General features: G+C 36.6%; 1 protein-coding gene across 6 annotated transcripts in view; it reads right to left on the reverse strand.

The window, feature by feature from the left end:
• Positions 1 to 18,765, reverse strand: part of LOC101745115 (histidine decarboxylase) — a 42,055-nt gene that overhangs the window by 2,416 nt on the left and 20,874 nt on the right. For 2 of the 6 annotated variants that reach the window (XM_012696433.4, XM_012696432.4), the window contains exons 8-17: positions 10,859 to 10,998; positions 10,094 to 10,183; positions 8,820 to 8,890; positions 8,444 to 8,463; positions 8,018 to 8,341; positions 7,359 to 7,457; positions 6,852 to 6,930; positions 6,355 to 6,519; positions 5,409 to 5,516; positions 53 to 223 (exon numbers count right to left, since the gene is read on the reverse strand). In XM_012696433.4, the coding sequence (XP_012551887.1) occupies positions 53 to 223; positions 5,409 to 5,516; positions 6,355 to 6,519; positions 6,852 to 6,930; positions 7,359 to 7,457; positions 8,018 to 8,341; positions 8,444 to 8,463; positions 8,820 to 8,890; positions 10,094 to 10,183; positions 10,859 to 10,998 (1,267 nt within the window). Of the gene's footprint in view, positions 1 to 52; positions 224 to 1,614; positions 5,136 to 5,408; positions 5,517 to 6,354; positions 6,520 to 6,851; positions 6,931 to 7,358; positions 7,458 to 8,017; positions 8,342 to 8,443; positions 8,464 to 8,819; positions 8,891 to 10,093; positions 10,184 to 10,858; positions 10,999 to 18,765 lie in introns of those variants that run through there. The other 4 variants (XM_062672839.1, XM_021352637.3, XM_062672841.1 and 1 more) reach the window with 4 other exon arrangements.

The raw sequence follows: 18,765 nt of genomic DNA on the forward strand, positions 1-18,765 counted from the left end.
CTCTTCTGATTTAAATAGATATTGACAAGGATTTAATAGAATCAAAACTTACCAGGACTGTCTTTAGGTTCCATTTTTAGTTGCGCAAAAGTCTGCGCGCACGATGTTAGAACCTGTTCATAATCACAGATGGCAGCGTGAGTTCCGTTCACGATTTTTGGACTCATCGGACTGTTTGCGAGAAGAAGACTTGTCCCGAAAGTCGCGTTTAATTCTCGGGTTTCTGGAATGTCAACTCCAATTGAATTTTTTTTTATTGCTTAGATTGGTGAAACGAGCTCACGACCCACCTGGTGTTAAGTGGTTACTGGAGCCCATTGACATCTACAATGTAAATTCCGACACCCACCTTGAGACATGAGTTGTAAGGTCTCACTTTTAACAGTACATCGGCTGCCCCGCCCTTCATACCGAAACGCATTACTGCTTCACGGCAGAAATAGGCGGGGCGGTGGTACATACCCGTGCGGACTCACAAGACTTCCTACCACCAGTAATTATGCAAACTTTAATTTTGTGGCTTTGATTTTTATCACCCAATGTTATTCCTTCACCGTGCAAGTCAATCGTGAACATTTGTTAAGTACGTATTTCATAGGAAAAATTGGTACCTGCCGGCAGGATTCGAACGCTTATGCATCGCTATATACGAAAGCACCGGACGTCTTATCCTTTAGGCCACGACGACTTTAATTGATTATTGAATCTTTTTTAATAATATCCTCTCTCAATTCCGTATAACAAATTGGTAGCAGCGTTGGGATCAAAAAACATAATAAAAGATCCTCGGTATCCCACCTTTGCCACCAATTTGCCCCCCGGCCAGGATTAAACCCACACCCTTAATGGTGAATTTATGTTATGTTGTGTAATGATGCGGATTCTAGAATTATTAGAAATAGGAGGTAATTCCGGATCTGGAGATACATCTGGATTATGGATATAGTTGAATCTTAAATAGTTTATAGACTAAAGCTACACTTAAAATTATCACAATAGTGTATACAATTAGAAATTTATTTATTTATGAAATAATCGTCACCTATAAGTACCTGAGGTTGTTCAATGATCATATTAAGCTTACTGTTAAGATTTTCGAGGTTATCTTTCTAGTTAATAAATTAGGTAGTTAATAAATTTAGAAGTTATGAAATGAAAAGGCTAGTATGTTTAAGACGAGTTCTAGGAAAGGACACGGCTGGATCAGAATTATTTGGATGGTTTGAAGTGTATTTGATAATTTCAAAGTCGCCGGTAAAACTGCCTATTTTTTAAATGTTTTTCCTATATGGTAGTTGGATACCATTGCAATATACAGCCGTGTGTAATTTCGGCAGGTACAGTGCTATGAATATTAGTTTCGTAAATATCTTTGTCAGGAAAATCGATTGACAACTTCGCAGCCTTTGAGATAATAAATATCCATCTGTTCCCGTTTAGTTCTTACTATACTTCGCTATCTTTCGGATTTAGTGCAGTACACTCGATTATAGTTTCGATGTTGGAATTACACTAGGCTCGTTGAATTGTAACATAAAGGGAACTTTATTTAATTTTAGTTGATGTTGGGGTAATCGATTTTTCCGTGCATTGCATTAAAGAACTCATTGTCGATTAGGTATACTATCGTTTTAATCGCACGATTATCAGGCATGGAAATTAATATCTTTGTAACAATCTCGCTTACACATATAAAAATAGGTTATACTGGACAGGATGTTGACATTTTTACAAATATAATTTTCGGATATTAACTTACATTTACTTAAATCATTAAAATCACAATATTTACTTCTGTCTCTTGAAAACGCAATATAAATATTAATAGGAATAATACTCGTAGTAAGGTAAGATTCGTTTTTAAATGACAATTAATACATACTTATTTCTGGTAAGTTAATACACGATACATACTTATTTCTTACACACGATACATATAAAGGTTTAACTAAAGGTATCTTAACAACTAATATGATTTTGCTATTGTGATAAAATGTACTTAAGCTAGATACATCCATTAATGTATGAACATTACTTGGGTTTAAATGTATTGGAAGCTCTTTAGAACTTGGTAGGAGTCTATAGTTACCCACTAAGTCATTACATAGCTGTTGAGGAGAACATATAGCAAGATAAAGAACATTATTCTTACTGAACATTAGAACGTTAGAAATATCTTTTAGTTTAAATGATAAAGTGATTAAGCTATTTTCTAATATATCAACAACTTCCATAATTTTAGTTCTAATATTTAATTAAAGGATTCTTTAGTCACATTTTTTGATCTTTCTAATATCCAGTTGACAATGCTGTTTAAGGATTTTGCATTAGCTACGAGGTTTTTGATAATTTCATAGAATATTTTAAGAGTAGAGGTAGAAATGACAATGTTTTGTTTCATAAGGAGCAAAGTCCTTTTGTAGAGTTTGAATAGCGTCGTCGTAACGAATAGCGTTGTCCTCATCCACGGTGCCGAATAAATTTTTTAACCCAGTTCCAACAATATTGGATAACCACGTGCACCTCTTAGTCATATGATTAAGGAGATAAAGAAATGAGTCGAAATTATGACCATATCTGTTTAACTGACTTCAAGAGGTTGAATAACATTTTCGCATTCAATTTGTACAAATATTTGACTCTTGTTACATAGAGTACATGCTACTTTTAGAGCTGCCTATATATATCTAGGTGAGGCTTGATAAAATATATGTCTACAGGTATCACTATACTTAGATCTTCGTGAACCAACCGGATCAAAATAAAAGCTGATGCTTAGAGTTCACAAAACAGGATCTGTCATCTAAATAGACAAAACACTGCAATCTGAAAGCGACAAATCAATCTGAATCAATCTGAAATGTAGATGATGCGTTTTTAAGGCCAAGCCATACATACGGCTGAATTCGAATTCGGCTTTGGGGAACAGTAAAAGCAGTCTTCGTAGAATCCTCAGGGTTCATTTGCATTTGATGAAAACCAGAGGCGAGATCCAATGTGCTAAAATATTTACTTTTACTGAGTTGATCTCATATTTCGGATGTTTGAAATGGGGTATGAGTCCCTGATAGTGATTTCATTAAGTTTTCGGTAGTCTATGACTACCCTCCACTTCTTTTCACTAGAAACGTCAGCTTTTTTGAGTAGATTGGAGACGACCAGGGAGATGCTGAAGGCTTAATGATAGATAACTTATTAGCATTTTATGGATTTGTGTATCGATTTCCTGGTTGTGGCACTCCGGAAAACGATAGATTTTAACATGGAAGGGGGATGACGTTGTCGTTTTTATTTCGTGTTTTATTTCGTTTGTATATATCAATAGATCGCCAGGGAGATGAAAAATATCTGAAAATTGTTCACAAACTAGGAAAACTTGTGATTTTTCCTCATAGTTTAGATACGATATGAATTTGTCCTATTTTACCCAGTGGTGTCAATCTTAACTTTAGATCGGTTGTTCGTATGTATTCACGAAGGATATGTTGATTCTGGAGTTTTCTTTGGTTTTGATGATCCAGTTAGCAATGTAGGTACGGATGTTGATTTAAAATGAGACCTTCATGAATTTTAGTGTTTAGTACAGTACATTCGATTTTAGTTTCGGAAATTTTGGAATTACGCCAGACTTGTTGAATTGTAACTTAAAAGGAATTTTATTTAATTTTAGTTGATGTTTGGGGTAATCGATTTTTCCGTGTATTGCATTAAAGAAGTCATTCCCGATTAGGTGTACTATCGTAAGGTGACAACGTCAAAGTTGTGTTTTAGTGCGTCGAATTGGATTAGGGATATGCCCAAGGGTTGATTTTGTACCCGACGAGTCAATTTGAACTTAATAATATTTTGAGTGATTTCAGGTAACACTTCGATTGACAATTTTGATATCAGGATAATAGACGACGCACCTGTGTCAATTAATAATGATTGGCGGGGGAAAATTAAATCTTTAGAAATTTTCACTACGGCGGTGCGCTGGTTCTAGTATCCCGTAGGTTCCTGCGGGGGGCGAATATCGCCAAAGGATGAACAAAAAGAGGCCGAGGCTAAGTAATTTTAAAATGAGTAGTAGACGTACCTGGCAACCCGTCGCTGGCTCCTTGTAGGCTGCAGAATCCAAGGAACTTGACTGCTGGACAACGCGTAATGGCAACGGTCGGCCTGACGGCTTGAGAACTCTCCTCTAAATTAGTTATGCTCACTAAACCGGTATAACACTCGCACTACGACGATGATGATCGTCCGTAGGAGTTCGTAAGAGAAAAGTAGCAAAAGTTTAAGACATTGAGATGTAACAAGCGGCAGGTGCGCGTACCACGCGCGCGATATTCGAGTAACTGTCATTCGATGACCGGGCGTGAGTTGACAAGTTTTTTTATCTACCCTCATCAAAAAAGAACCAATGAAAATGGCTTCGAAGAAAAAGAGGTAATTATTTTTATATAAGGTAATTATTTATGGGAGATATTAGTACTATAATTATAGATACAGAATCGTGTGTCGATTTGTTGATAATAACTGTTTTGATTGGAGTTTGGGGTGAGTGTTGTTCGCTTAAATTTTCGATGCGCATTTTTTTTGCACTCGTTTGGCGGGTTATTGCTGTCCTCCATTGCGTGTGTTTAAGACATGGTTGTTGAAGTTTAAGAAATATTTAAGTCACAATGAAGTTACATCACGGTGTAATAGTCGGACAAACAATTAATTCAATAACGCTACCGTCTCGACGTGATAAATTCTGGATACTCGACGAAGCTATTCGATGTTCTCAAGGACTAAACATATTTTAACTTAAGTTATTAAAATTAGTTTAATATGATTTACATTCGGATACAAAAGTTCTTAAATAATTTTCGTTACAGATTATACTAATTAATATTAAGGGGATATAATATGTTAAACTTTAATTAGGTAATGTCTATAAATCCACAATTTCTTGACTCGAGATAGCACTGGTTCACTTACTACATAGATGAACACCACCATAGAAAGAATTTCGGAGGCGTGATGCTGTGGCTTCTGTTGCTTGGTCTTGGCGTGATGGATTGCGTGGCCTCAGGATGGGGATGTAGTTGGGGCTCGACTTCACCCCATTTGCGTAGACGAACAAAAGTAGACGGGCTCGAACAGATGAACTTGAATTTTAGATTTTTATGATTAGGTAAACACAAGTTTATCTTGTTTACACTTCTATTTTCACTCCTAAGATTTGTTATACACTTTTGTATTTAAGTATTCTTTTACACTTTTATTTTTCACTTCACTTTATTCGTTTTTGAAGGTATTTGGAGGATACCGAAGATATTTTATTACTTATTTTGATCCCTTTTCGCTGCCATCAATTTTTTTTTAAAAGATCCACTCTCAATTCCGTATAACAGTTTGTAAGTTGGAAACAAAAACCTTACCTTTTAATGAGATTCTTGGCTTCTTGACCACAGCAATGTTACCGTTCTCCGAACCAAATACGTCAGTTAATATCTCGGAAGCTACAATTTTAATTTCGTTCCAATCGTCTGAAATACAGATACATAATTCTCTTAAGAACTTAATGCAAATGTCGCGTCACAATTGAATACCGAACATTTATTGAAGAATTCATCTGTGAATAGCTGGATTTCAAGGCTCCAGAATTTTAACCAACGGTCATATTAGGTACCGAAGTCCATAGATATTGTTACGCCGGTAAGAGTAACGCCATCTATCGCCGAATAGTCGAGCGAATATCGAAGGATATAGTAGCATCTAGAACGTTCGAGAAGTAAAACGCCATCTATTGACAGATAGCGGAAACTACTACTAGAGATGTGTAGAATATTCTCGATAATTCTAGGGATGAGGTATCGGCTATAAAAGCGTTGTAGAGATGGCACGCAGTCAGTCAGTAATCGGATCTACTTGAAGCGAAACAGCGAACGAATCACCTGAATCGGAGCGGAACAAGCGAATTGAGAGTTTTAAAGTGTTTGTTGAGTGTTTTAAAGTGTTTGTCAAGTGTTTAAGTGTTTTAAGTATTGAATACAGTTTTTAAGTTATACTTTGGTGAAATTTTATTTATCCTGAACCCTCAGCGCGTAACAATATCATAAGCCCAAGTAATTTTGCTCTTCGATTTCATTGGAAGTCATAAGCACGCCTTAAGTACAGATTTACATAGTCAAATTCTTATCTCCCTGAGAGATTTGAACCACTGCATCGCTTATCACTTAGACCACGACGGCTTGGTAGTCTTCCTGGGAGGGTAGCTAATCACTAACTCAATTGTGACTTTTTTTTTTAATATGAAGATTTTGTCTCCATTACTTAACCCTCTTAGCATTGACAAATAATCGTGCCAGTGTAAAAGAAAAATACCCAAAATATCCTGATTAGTCGTCCTCTGAGAGGTGATGGTGAATCTGATGACGTAAATGCCTTTGAAACAGGCAGGGACGGCGTGGATGTAGCCACGAGCGTTCAACCGCTTCAGGAGACGCTCGGTGAAAGCGTTGTCGCCTTTCAGACGGAATGCCACCATACCTGAGAGATAATATCAATATGAAGCTTATCAGGGATGTGGGTTCTATAATTATAAACCTTATGATCAAGTCAGACCAGTCATATTACACTGTGCATACTAAGCATACTTATTCTAAGGATACCGTGTTGCAGTGTATATCAGATGTTCTCTTAATCTCGATTCCAAAAAGCCCCCTATGCATAACGAAATTACTTCAATGAACTACTAATTCAATTAGCCTATGAGGATATTATTTCGAATCAGTCCCATTTTCATCAAACGGGGCCTCGACTTATCAATTAGTTTTCTAAAGTGGATTTCGAATTAAAACTTTAAAAAAAGTTCAAGTTACCCAAGTTACTTGGTTGTGGAATCTCGAATCTCGGATCGGCCAGCACTAGAGCCGCGAATTTTTGGGCCAAGCGCACACCCTGAAATAATACATAAGTTTTGATGTTTAAAAAATGGAATTTGGGATAATAAATTTTAAAAATTGCCTAAATCACTGGTATTTAGTATAATAAATTTTAAAAATTGCCAAAATCACTGGTATTTGGTATAATAAATTTTAAAAATTGCCAAAATCTCTGGTATGTAGATATAAAAATGTGAACGGTGGCGTCGCCTTGGGAATCAATTAACATCTTCAATAACTTTTGATTAAAGACCTATTCTTGAAATTCAAACAATTTTTGGCAGCAAATTAATAAATAAGACGTTGCTTTCAAGGTGTCCTGGCTTCCAACTAACTTAATATTAGTAACAGTATGTCACATTATTAAAAGTACACTGAGGTAATCAATAGAGTCGTTTTGTAGACTCTTCTTTCAAAAGAAAAATAGAGTTAACTATTGCTCACCTCACGGATATGTTTTTGAATGCCAACAACACCATAGTTTCGCAGCACAAACCAGAGCTTTAAAGCTCTGAAACGACGACTCAACGGAATCTGCCAATGCTGCAAATTTAAAATAATCCTCATTTTTCTTAATTGCCTTTTATGTTTTTTTAAATGTGCTACCAATATCCGCTATAGAGGTGAATGTAGCTTCATGCATCTATTGAATAATTTTATATCGCGAATACATATTCAATCGGATAAATTTTGACTGCCGAAGTCTGCAGCTACAGGTCAAAAATGTATAGCTTAGGTATCGTATTTTTATTTTACAGTTAGTAGATACTAAGTTGTGCACTAAACCTTTCATTTGCAATTTCTATTAGAGCCGCATGGTGCTAAATGCTTACCAACACCTCGTGACTTTATGAATGTTAAATTCATTTAATCTGGTATCCAGTCCTAAATTTATATTCACAGTTTTTAATCTAAATATCGCTGTTGTCTACCAACCGAATCAATAGTTTTTATTTGAGCAGTATTGAATTGTTAAAATCAAGTACTATGTTTTAAATTCCCATGCACTAAGCATCAACCCCCAGCAGCGTTGGCAACGTGGCGCTGTCCAAGCTTAAATACCCCACCACCAAAAACCCATCACCTATCATCAAACATCTCACAAGTAGCTCCTTCTTATTAGGATCTTCCAGTTGTATGATTTTACCGCATCCGTGTGATATTTTATTGTAGCCATGAAGGTTCTTTGTATCGCCAACAGCATCGTATAAATCGTCATCTTTACCAATATTACCATCAACATCGGTACTCACTTCGACGGCATCAACTTTGGTAATATTACGATTCTCAATTTGTGTGATTACCCCATTGTTTTTGTTAAATTTGTTATCAACTTTGTTATCGTCAGCTTTCGGATGATCAATATCGTTCATAATGTTTATCTTTTTTAGTGTCAACTTTTTTATGTCTTCGTTCTGGGATCCGACCTGAGTTTTTAGTCACATTTAAAAAAAAACGGAATGTTAATAAGAAAGAAAGAAAATTAAAATTTCGATCTTATGATAAAATGAAATAAAAAAAAAACTTACCATGTAATCTATTGCTTTTCCTGTTAAGCAAAACATTACTTTTTTTAATTAAGTTCAAATTATTTTAAAAGGTTTTAGTTTTGTTGAAAAATAAAACTAAATGTATTAATGCATAAATACTATGGATTGTAAATAAAATACGCCACAGCGTACAAACAGGGGGGTCAAACTGTGGTAAAACATAGTATGCTATTTATAGTATATTGGTAAATATATTAATATACATATTATATTTCTCCCGTTACTCCTAAATGTACTAAAGGTAAATAATATTATAATACAATGTCCATAAGCTTGTCGATCGATTCACAAATGCTCACTAAAGCCACTTTTAGACGATATGCTTGTAATCGGGAAGTTAAAAAAACACAATTACCTGAATTTTCGTGTCTCAAGTAAATTGGATTGACATTGAAAGTTCGATGCAGAGCAGTACTGTCCTTTACCCTACAAAAGAGAACAAGTCTGTAATACTTTTATTTTTATTCTTATAATCTAAAAAAATCATTCTTATATTTGATTTTAATAGTAAAGTTATCGAATCTTTTTTTTTCTTCTTTTTTTATTGCATAGGTGGATGGACGAGCTCACAGCTTACCTGGTGCTAAGTGGTTACTAGAGCTCATAGACATCTACAACGTAAATGCGCCACCCACCTCGAGATATAAGTTCTAAGGTCTCAGTATAGTTACAAGGGCTGTCCCACCCTTCAAACCGAAACGCATTACTGCTTCACGGCAGAAATAGGCAGGGTGGTGGTACCTACCCGTGCGGACTCATAAAAGATCCTACCACCAGTAATCTTACTTTAAGCTACTTCTCCCGTAACTACAACTGCTTTAAATTGAATATATTCAGACTCATCAAAGAAAGTTCACTAGTCAAATTAACCATTAGATCGAAGAGGCGATCAGATATAGTTGGTCCAATCTATTTTGGATAATAACTATAATAGGCTAGTTTCCAACACAGATTTATTCCATAGTTCTTTTTTTTTACATCTCGATATTTACTCCAATATCTTGGACCAATTTGAGAAGTTATTTTGGATATCTGCTCCAAACTAGACGCGTCTTATGGTGTCTGCGCTTAGTTTGGGTTTTGTATCCAGCTTTCTTCAGTTATAATAGTGAAAACAAGCAAACGAAATTGAAAAAATCAATAAAAAAATTAAAAATAAAAAACACCAAACTTCATCCAACCGTATAAAAACAAAGATACAGAGACACACATTAAAATTGGAGTTAATTTTGATATGATTGTAACGTAGATTTATTTCTTAAATTTACTTCGATGGAAATTATCCCTCCAAGTATTTCAAAAAATAAGTTCTGGGAAATAGTGGTGGTAGGACCTCTTGTGAGTCCGCATGGGTAGGTACCACCGCCCCTTCCTGTTTCAGCCGTGAAGCAGTAACGCGTTTCGGTTTGAAGGGTGGGGCAGCCGTTGTAACTATACTGAGACCTTAGAACTCATATCTCAAGGTGTGTGGCGCATTTACGTTGTGGATGTCTATGGGCTCCAGTAACCACTTCATACCAGGTGGGCTGTGAGCTCGTCCACAAATCTAAGCAATAAAAAAAATAAAATAATTTTTTTTTTCTGTACTGTTTGTTGTTCATTGAAAAAAGGAATAAGTATAATTGTTACCACATCGCAGTGCAGTCAAAGTTCACCATTAACCATTTGGATGGGTTGAAAGCGAAGGAATCGGCAAGTTCCACTCCATCCAGCCAATGTCTGAAAATTGTTCATTTTGTTATTTCCCACTCTATAAAGTGAATGTATAGAGTGCATTTGTTCATTGCGAAAAGAAATTGAGCATGTGCCCTATTGAGTATACTCATCATCAGTGATTATAATAATAATAAGCCGTTTATTTCTTGCTTTACAAAGTTTAAAAAAACATGTAATAAATATAAATGTATGTATATTTAAGATGTAAAAGTTTTGTAATGAATCAGTAAAATTTAGTTAGCAAGAACCCCGGATCGGGTAAAGGCCTCCTCCAAAGATGCCCAAGCGTCTCTATCCTGTGCTACGTCTATCCAGTTTGGGCCAGCTGTTCATCTAAGATCGTCTTCCCATCTGGTTAGTGGTCTCCCTCGACTTCTCTTGCCCGTTGAGCCGCTCCAAGATGCCATCATCAGTTATGTTTCAGAAAGTTATTTAAATAGACCTATAGGTTCTTATTCCTATTCTCCCCATAGGCTCCTATTCTTATAGCTCAATTGTTTCAAATTCTTCTTCCACTCCTTCCATTCCTTCTTCCAAAAACCCAATAGGTTCCTATTCTTCTTTCAATTAATGCTAGACAGCTTTGTTTCATTACAAAAAAAAAAACTATTTACCACTCAAATAAAGCAACGCTATGGGGACTCATACATTATTTTTGCGTATTAGGATATGCGATACCTGTATTCGGGACAAACGAAAGCGCTTCCAGCATATGCCGCATCCACGTGTAGCCAGGCTCCGTGTTTCTGGCAGACCTGACCTATCTCACGGAGATTGTCGAACGCCACAGATCCTGTTGTGCCTAATGTTGCACACACCTGAAAATAGCGGGTGTTTTTTTTAATATTGTCTCGATCTGCAGCTCAAGATAATTAAAAACTCTTCACTGAAATACCAAATAAAATTAGATTTAAGCCTTCGTCAAACCGAAGGCGTACTTAGCGCGCGTCAAAGCGCTAAACTAACGCCGCGCTATGACGCCGATATGCATTGTACTACTACGGTATTATACCGTCAAACAGAGCGCCAGCGCTATGAGCGCTATAGCGCTGGCGCTCTGTGTGACGGTATGTTACCATAGTAGTACAACACATCTCGGCGTCACAGCGTAGCGCTCTGACGCGCGCTAATTACGCGTTCTGTTTGACGAAGCCTTTAATTATAATTGCAATTAAATGTATGATTTTGAATTCGTCGTGGCCTAAAAGATAAGACGCCTGGTGCGTTCGTATCGAGCGATACGACTGTACCGGTGTTCGAATCCCGCAGGCGGATACCAATTTTTCTTATCAGGACAACGATGAACGTAATTACGTAAGGACGAACGTTTGCGTAATTATTTAGGCGTCTTTACGTATATCTAATTTCTGTCGTGAAACTGTAATGCCTTTCGATTTTAAGGGCATGTGTAAAAACTGAGACATAATTATAATTTGCGTAATTACTGGTGGTAGGACCTCTTGTGAGTCCGCACGGGTAGGTACCACCGCCCCACCTATTTCTGCCGTGAAACAGCAATGCGTTTCGGTTTGAAGGGTGGGGCAGCCGTTATAACTATACTGAGACCTTAGAACTTATATCTCAAGGTGTGTGGCGCATTTACGTTGTAAATGTCTATGGGCTCCAGTAACCACTTAACACCAGGTGCGCTGTGAGCTCGTCCACACATCTAAGCAATAAAAAAAAAATAGTAGTAAAAACTCGTGTGCCAAGTTAGGTGGCCACATTTATGTTCTTAATCTCTATGGTCTCCGGTAACCATAACACCAGGCGGGCCGTGAGCCCTTCATCATCCTATGAAAAAAAAACGATCACAATCCACTTCTTCAATCTCTAGTTGTGTTCCGTTCTTCGCTTCACATAGAACTGCATTCTCTTGTTCTCTATGTAAAGCTTTTTAGTCGTTTCGACTGTGTCTAGAATTTTCCAGAACATTCAAAAGATTTTCAAGTTGTTTCCATATCAGTTTTAGCTTAATGACGACAGATGGCGTTACTCGTGCCAGCATAACAACACCATGATATTATAGCCTTGCCCTAGTGCCGTATTCATATTAGTAATGTGTTAATTAAGCTACACAGAAACGCGCTAAGGATTTAAATAAATGAAAATGTCAGTGAAGGAATTTCACCTTCTCTTTCATAATAACTGTCATCTAAACTGGAGATGACAGTGATCATGAGATCTGCACCATACGGTCCATGCCACCCATGATCGAACACAGTGGAAGAACATCACATGTGGTCGGGATCCTCAGTAGTAAGGGAACGATATAGAAGAAGAAAACTGGATATTCCCCAATTATTTTGGGTAAGACGGTCCAATTTCTAAAATGAACTGATAATTCAGTCCCCCAGAGCCAAATCACTTTCCAAAACTTATTTCTAGTTTGTTTTCTATTTAATACAGACCCAAATTTAAAAACAATTGCAGCTTAGAGGGACTGAGACAGAGAGAATATACTAGACTTTATTGTACACCAAAACACAATTAACATTCGAAAACTATCAACAGGTAGGTAGGTGTAATTGCACAAAATTTAGTATACAGGGGATTTCGGGGGCGATAAATCGATCTAGCTACGATTTATTTTCACAAAATGTTGTTTTATTCGTGTTTTCAATAATCAACTCTTCCCGACATCTACTGGCGAATAATAATACTATTTTTCTTAATTGAGGGCAACTAACCGCTTTAAAGACACAAAAAGATGGTGTTATAAAAAAAAAACGAGCAAAGCTTAGTCATCATCTAGTTAACAATATCCAGAGTAATCTATCAAGATCGACCAAGCCATTACTGAATCTACAGTTATTAATTTCTTGTTTTCTTTGGGTATTAATTAATTTCAGGCCTATTATGTTCTTTGAGAATTCTCGGTTTTGAACTACTGGTGATAAGGCGTACCACGTCAGACGACATTCTGCGTGGAGAGCTCATACTGGGCGTCGTAACGTGAACAGATATCCAATGAGGTGGACCGATGACCTGGTCTAAATAGTTAATAAGGATCGGAAGGAAAAGGATACTTTTAGGTACCCCAAGCACCGGTCACAGTCCTCGCCGAACCCGTCGCTTGCGACGAAGGACTCGGCGAGTAAATTAACCCACAGACACAGCCCACTGAGTTTCTCGCCGAATCTTCTCAATGGGTCGCATTCCGGTCCAGTGGTAGATTCTGCGAAGCGCTACCCTGTCTAGAGCCAGTGTTAGCAACAACTCCAGTTTGTGCCCCAAGAGCTCACCTACACGCTAGGGCAACACTGAAACAGCCTCTCAAGGCTATCAGCATAGGTAGGAATTAAAATAAGGAAAAAAATGGGATGCATACGAAAAGACCTACTCAACATTGAGTGGACGCAGGTTGAAGAAAAGAACAGAGGAGAGTGTTATGAGAATACGTAAAAAAGAAATCGAATGTACCGTTGAGCAATGCAATAAATTAATTTAAATGAAGCTCTAATCGGAGCTTTTCGTTAAAATCGTTAACGCGTTATATTTCGCAAAAGCTAACGATACGATTCGGGACGCTAACGATGCAATCGATTAGATTAGAAAGCTGAGATATGATTTAGCTTTGTGCAAACTTTCTCGGGATTAATCTATCGGGGTGCAAGGGGTAGATTGGCCAGACCACGACCCACCTAGTTAAGTGGCTGACGGATTCCAAAAATACATAGCCTAAGTCGAGTCGAGCTCTCAAGACTACTGTACAATATCTAACCCATCCTCAAATCAGAATGTCATTTAGCAAATCTATATCCTAATGAAAGTCGTTTGCTACACATATTAAAGACCACAATTGCAATTTTTTTACAGTCAAAATACTAAAGAAACCATTTCCCTGGTTATTATCCTTCATTTTTTATTCCATTTATATCGCATATAATTCATCTATAATAATCGACAAAATTTGTCGATTATTATCAAAGCCGGCAATGTGACTTTTGGACAATTATTGGTAAATCAGAAAAACGAATTATTGACTTTGTATTCCATTGGCAGTCACAAAACTCTTCTGAACGACATCTTAGATAAATAACAGGTTAAGTATTAACCTTTATTTAATGCAGGTTTTGAACCGTATTCTTTGAAGGAGACGATTATATTCAAATCAATCTGTATTGACATATCAATAAAAAAATGTTGTCCAAATGCACAGATTGCCACCTTTGATAATAGACGACTCAAATACCTCTTTTTCGAAATCGATTTTAAGTCAATTATGTAGCGCTTTTCGATAATCATGTAATAATAAGATGGAGCCATCTCGCTATCTTCAGGCGTTATTCAATTATGAACCCTTCCGAGTTTCATATAGGCTTCTAATTACTTTTTGCCGTGTCAGGGAATTTTGCGTATCTCTCTCTCTTTAGGTAAAACAGGCTTGTTGACAAAAAATTTACGAGTCATTTTGGCGAGCGTACGACAAATTAAGTTTGTTTTATGTCGATCGATTTAAGTTTTTTAATTGCTCATGCGGGTATTATTACGCTACCGGAGTCCATAGACATCATGATTTTTTTTTATTGCTTTGTTGGGAGGACGAGCTCACCGCCCACCTGGTGTTGAGTGGTTACTGGAGCCCATAGACATCTACAACGTAAATGCGCCACCCACCTTGAGATATAAGTTTTAAGGTCTCAAGTATAGTTACACCGGCTACCTCACCCTTCGAACCGAAACGCATTACTGCTTCAAGGCAGAAATAGGCAGGGTGGTGGTACCTACCCGCGCGGACTCACAAGAAGTCCTACCACCAGTAAAAAATGTCTATATCCGCCTTTACTTGCCTTTAAAGCCGCATGACTGCGTCGTGGCAGAAAAATGCAGGGTATTGATACCTACTTGCGCTTAAAGGCGCTCCATACGCTAATGCCGGTCAAAAACCAGTATAATTAACATAGTATGGCAGTTACATGGGTCATTTACAAGCTTTTTGTTGAAAAAAAAGATCTATGGTGTCGTGGGCACCGGATAGGAACGAAGTTCCTTATTATAAAAATATTAAATTTAAGTTCTATTCGAGGTATAAAGAAAATAAAACTAGAGGTTTCGCAAAAACTCACGGTCATTCAGTAACGTGCGAACTTATTGTGGTACACTTCATTCACGGTTGTTTGCATAAGAGTTAGTGTATTGCGCAAACGAACGCTCTGAGATCGTGGTCAATGAATGATAAAAAAAATTCTTATTTTACAAGTTACAAAGTTAAGTCGTACACTGTTTGAATTACTAATAAAAATCTTACGTTACGGACGTTTTTTCCCGATTAGGGTACCCCTCCGCATCGTCCCATAAGGAACTTCATTCCAAAATTGAACGTATAAATGCATTACGGTTGTGCTAGTCCAATTAGAGAAATTAGAATTGAGTAATCTATATATTAATACGTGAGCAAAAGCTTTTTATCCCTTTTCACGAAAATTGCGCGGACGGAGGAGTATGAAATTTTCCACACTTATAGAGAATATAGAGAAGAAGTGCACAATGCAATTTTTTTTTAAATAATGCATAAAAGATACATTAAATCAATAAAGAAAACATTACACACACTACATACCATGTATTTGACGCACACACGCATGCATACTATTTATTGTCAAACTTTTGTTCTTGACGTCTGTGCTCAAATTGAGAATAGATTAAATATTGTTTGTCTTTGTTAATATTTTTTATAGAGTAGCCTTGGCGAAATTTGTGATTATAGAAGTATAAAATACAATCATAATAGTGTACAAACTTACAATTCCAATTAATTATAGTCTAATTTCGACTACTGCGGGACCTCTAGTTAATAATTATTATGTCTTTCTCGCTTTTGATTAAAACTTTGTCGCGTAATAACAAACAATAAATTATCGTCAATTTAAAAAGCATCTCTCCAGTCTCTGAAGGACCACAAATCCCATTGCAGAAAGTATAATATTTTTAAAATGATATTGCGACAAAGCCTCTCAATTTGATCATTAAAATGGGATTGTTTTCATTTCTATAAACATAGGAACGCGGTCCGTCCCATTGAGACCAATTTGTGTTGAAGCAAGGATTATAAATGTCTGAAAAGTTTGGTGTGATTCTCGAGAGAAAAGCGTTTTTATATGCTTCCTTTGCATCGTTATATTTTGATGATGAATCGTTAGTTCGTCAGTGAATTTCAGAGAAGTTTATTTAGACTCTTTCATTATTTATGATTTTGATGTGAAACATCTATAGCCGCACGTAAAACCGATTTCTGGCGTGGCGACGCGTCGCCATGCGCAATCGACTGTGCGATTCTCTCCCACTCGATCCGACGTTAAGCCATCTCTCTCGCTACACTGAGCTCGGATACCTATAGTGTACACGTACGTACGTACTGTATACAATGTTGTTTACTACAGTACACATAACCTGTGTTTTATTTGAAAACAAATTATTTTTTCGTAATATTTTATTTTATCATTATGACATATTTAGTTCCTATCACAATCTGTTCTTTTCTGCATATTACTTTTACAAAATAATATCGATGTTTCACATCTGCCAGGCGTCCCGTGACGGCTCACATTTTTTTCGCTACCTATTCGCTGGTGGCCTAAGAGGCTAATTCAACTACGCCCGGACGGGTAGGTGAGCTCACGGGCTCAGCCTGAAAGAATTTGCTAACACTAGCTTTAGCAAGAGCAGTGCTTCGCAGAATCTATCACGGAATTGGAATCGCGACCCACTGAGAAGATCCGGCGAGAAACTCAGTGAGCTGTGTCTGTGGATAAGTTTTTGATTTACGCTGATAAAGATTCACATTATGGCCTGTGGTTGTCTTACTGGTGGTAGGACCTCGTGTGAGTCCGCACGGGTAGGTACCACCACTGCGCCTATTTCTGCCCCGTAAAGCAGTAATACGTTTCGGCTTGAAGGGCGGAGCAGCCATTGTAACTATACTGAGACCTTACAACTTAATGTGAGATCGCCCATCCATCTAAACCAAAAAAAAAGTATATTAGCATTAATAACGACGGTTATGTTAATAAAAATCAATTTTGATAGTCCGTTTTCTAGAAAAAAAAGGTTTCTCGCAGACCTACTTATGACATACAATTAATCTTAAAACCGTGCTTTATAGAACTTAATTGGCTACCGGCACTTCTTTTATAACTTGGCCCACCCGCTAATACCTTGGCTAAGTAATACATTTAAATTTCTCATTGATGGTGCTTCATTTTGTACTTAATTCCTTCATTACTTTGTATTCTAAATTTATTATTTTCACCGTTAGTGGCATAGGCATAAAGTGGTAACTGTTTGAATCGCTTAGAGGAAATTTAAAGTGTGTTTTAGCCGTAATATATGCATGTACTATACGTTAGAGATAATAGATATACAGCAGTATAGATTGCCACGTATTTGACTAGATATCTAAATCATTCATGTAGCAACACTGCACCAATGCCTCAGACATATTGCAAATTGTCAATTGTCAAACTGTTGATCAATGTAAATGTAACCTTTAGGCCAAGTCTTGAGTATTTTTATTCGGTTTGTTATAATTTCCCCACTGTATTATTGATGAATTTATATAGAGGCACGTAATATGCGGGCGGTGGGAGGGATCTTACACTGTCACTTGATTTTGCACTATGTCACTAATTTCACTGACAAGAATCAATCTATCGAACGAAAAACACTCACATATCTATATATTAATATATATTAATGATATTAATACGTGAAGCAAAAACTTTGTACCCATTTTTACGAAAATTGTGCAGACGGAGGAGTATGAAATTTCCCACATTTATAATTTATTCACAGAACGAGTGCAGAATGCTAATATTTATTTTTTATTATGAATATAAAATTTAATATATTAAAACAATTAAAAAAAATTTAACACACACTAACATGTGTTTGACACACACAGACTGATACTCTTTTGTGTATTGTAAAAGTCTGCTCAAGACCAGCCTTTGTCAATGTAAAATAAATAAAATGAACTGTTTTTTTAAGATTTTTTAAAGATTTTGTATTAACATTTCAAGATTTTGTATTAATAACACTTCATATGGAATTTAATTCTAAAATAAAATTTATTATTATTATATTAGAAGTATGATAGTCTTTGATAATAGAATCATAATAATGTTAAAATGTTCAATTAATTATAGTCGAATTTCGACTACTTGGGGACCACTAGTCAATAACAGAATTATTGCAACTGTCAGTAATGGGTTCGTTCGTTGTATGGGGGGGTAGAAGTAAGGAGCAGCATCGATTTTAAAAACAATGCCTTAAACTACCACATTTCACTTAAATCCAGCACACTTGACTATTTTTAAAACTGCTATATTCATTTCCACTTCCTACCACTACCGCTGTTTTGGTGAGTCCTCCAACAATAACTTGCTGTTTAGAGGTGAACACTTTTTCAACAAGATAATCCTCCTTACCTCTACCCTTTATAGTTCGTTGATAGAGTCTATTTTGCCCTTGGAAGGTCGCATGCGTCAGTAGTGCGCAGTGATTTCCAAAAAAGATTTTGACATTAACAGCAAACACGTAAATTTAAATATCTGAATCCGCGGCGTCTATTTTAGGTAATTAGA

Source organism: Bombyx mori, chromosome 2, assembly GCF_030269925.1.
Source record: "Bombyx mori chromosome 2, ASM3026992v2".
Lineage (NCBI taxonomy): Eukaryota > Metazoa > Arthropoda > Insecta > Lepidoptera > Bombycidae > Bombyx > Bombyx mori.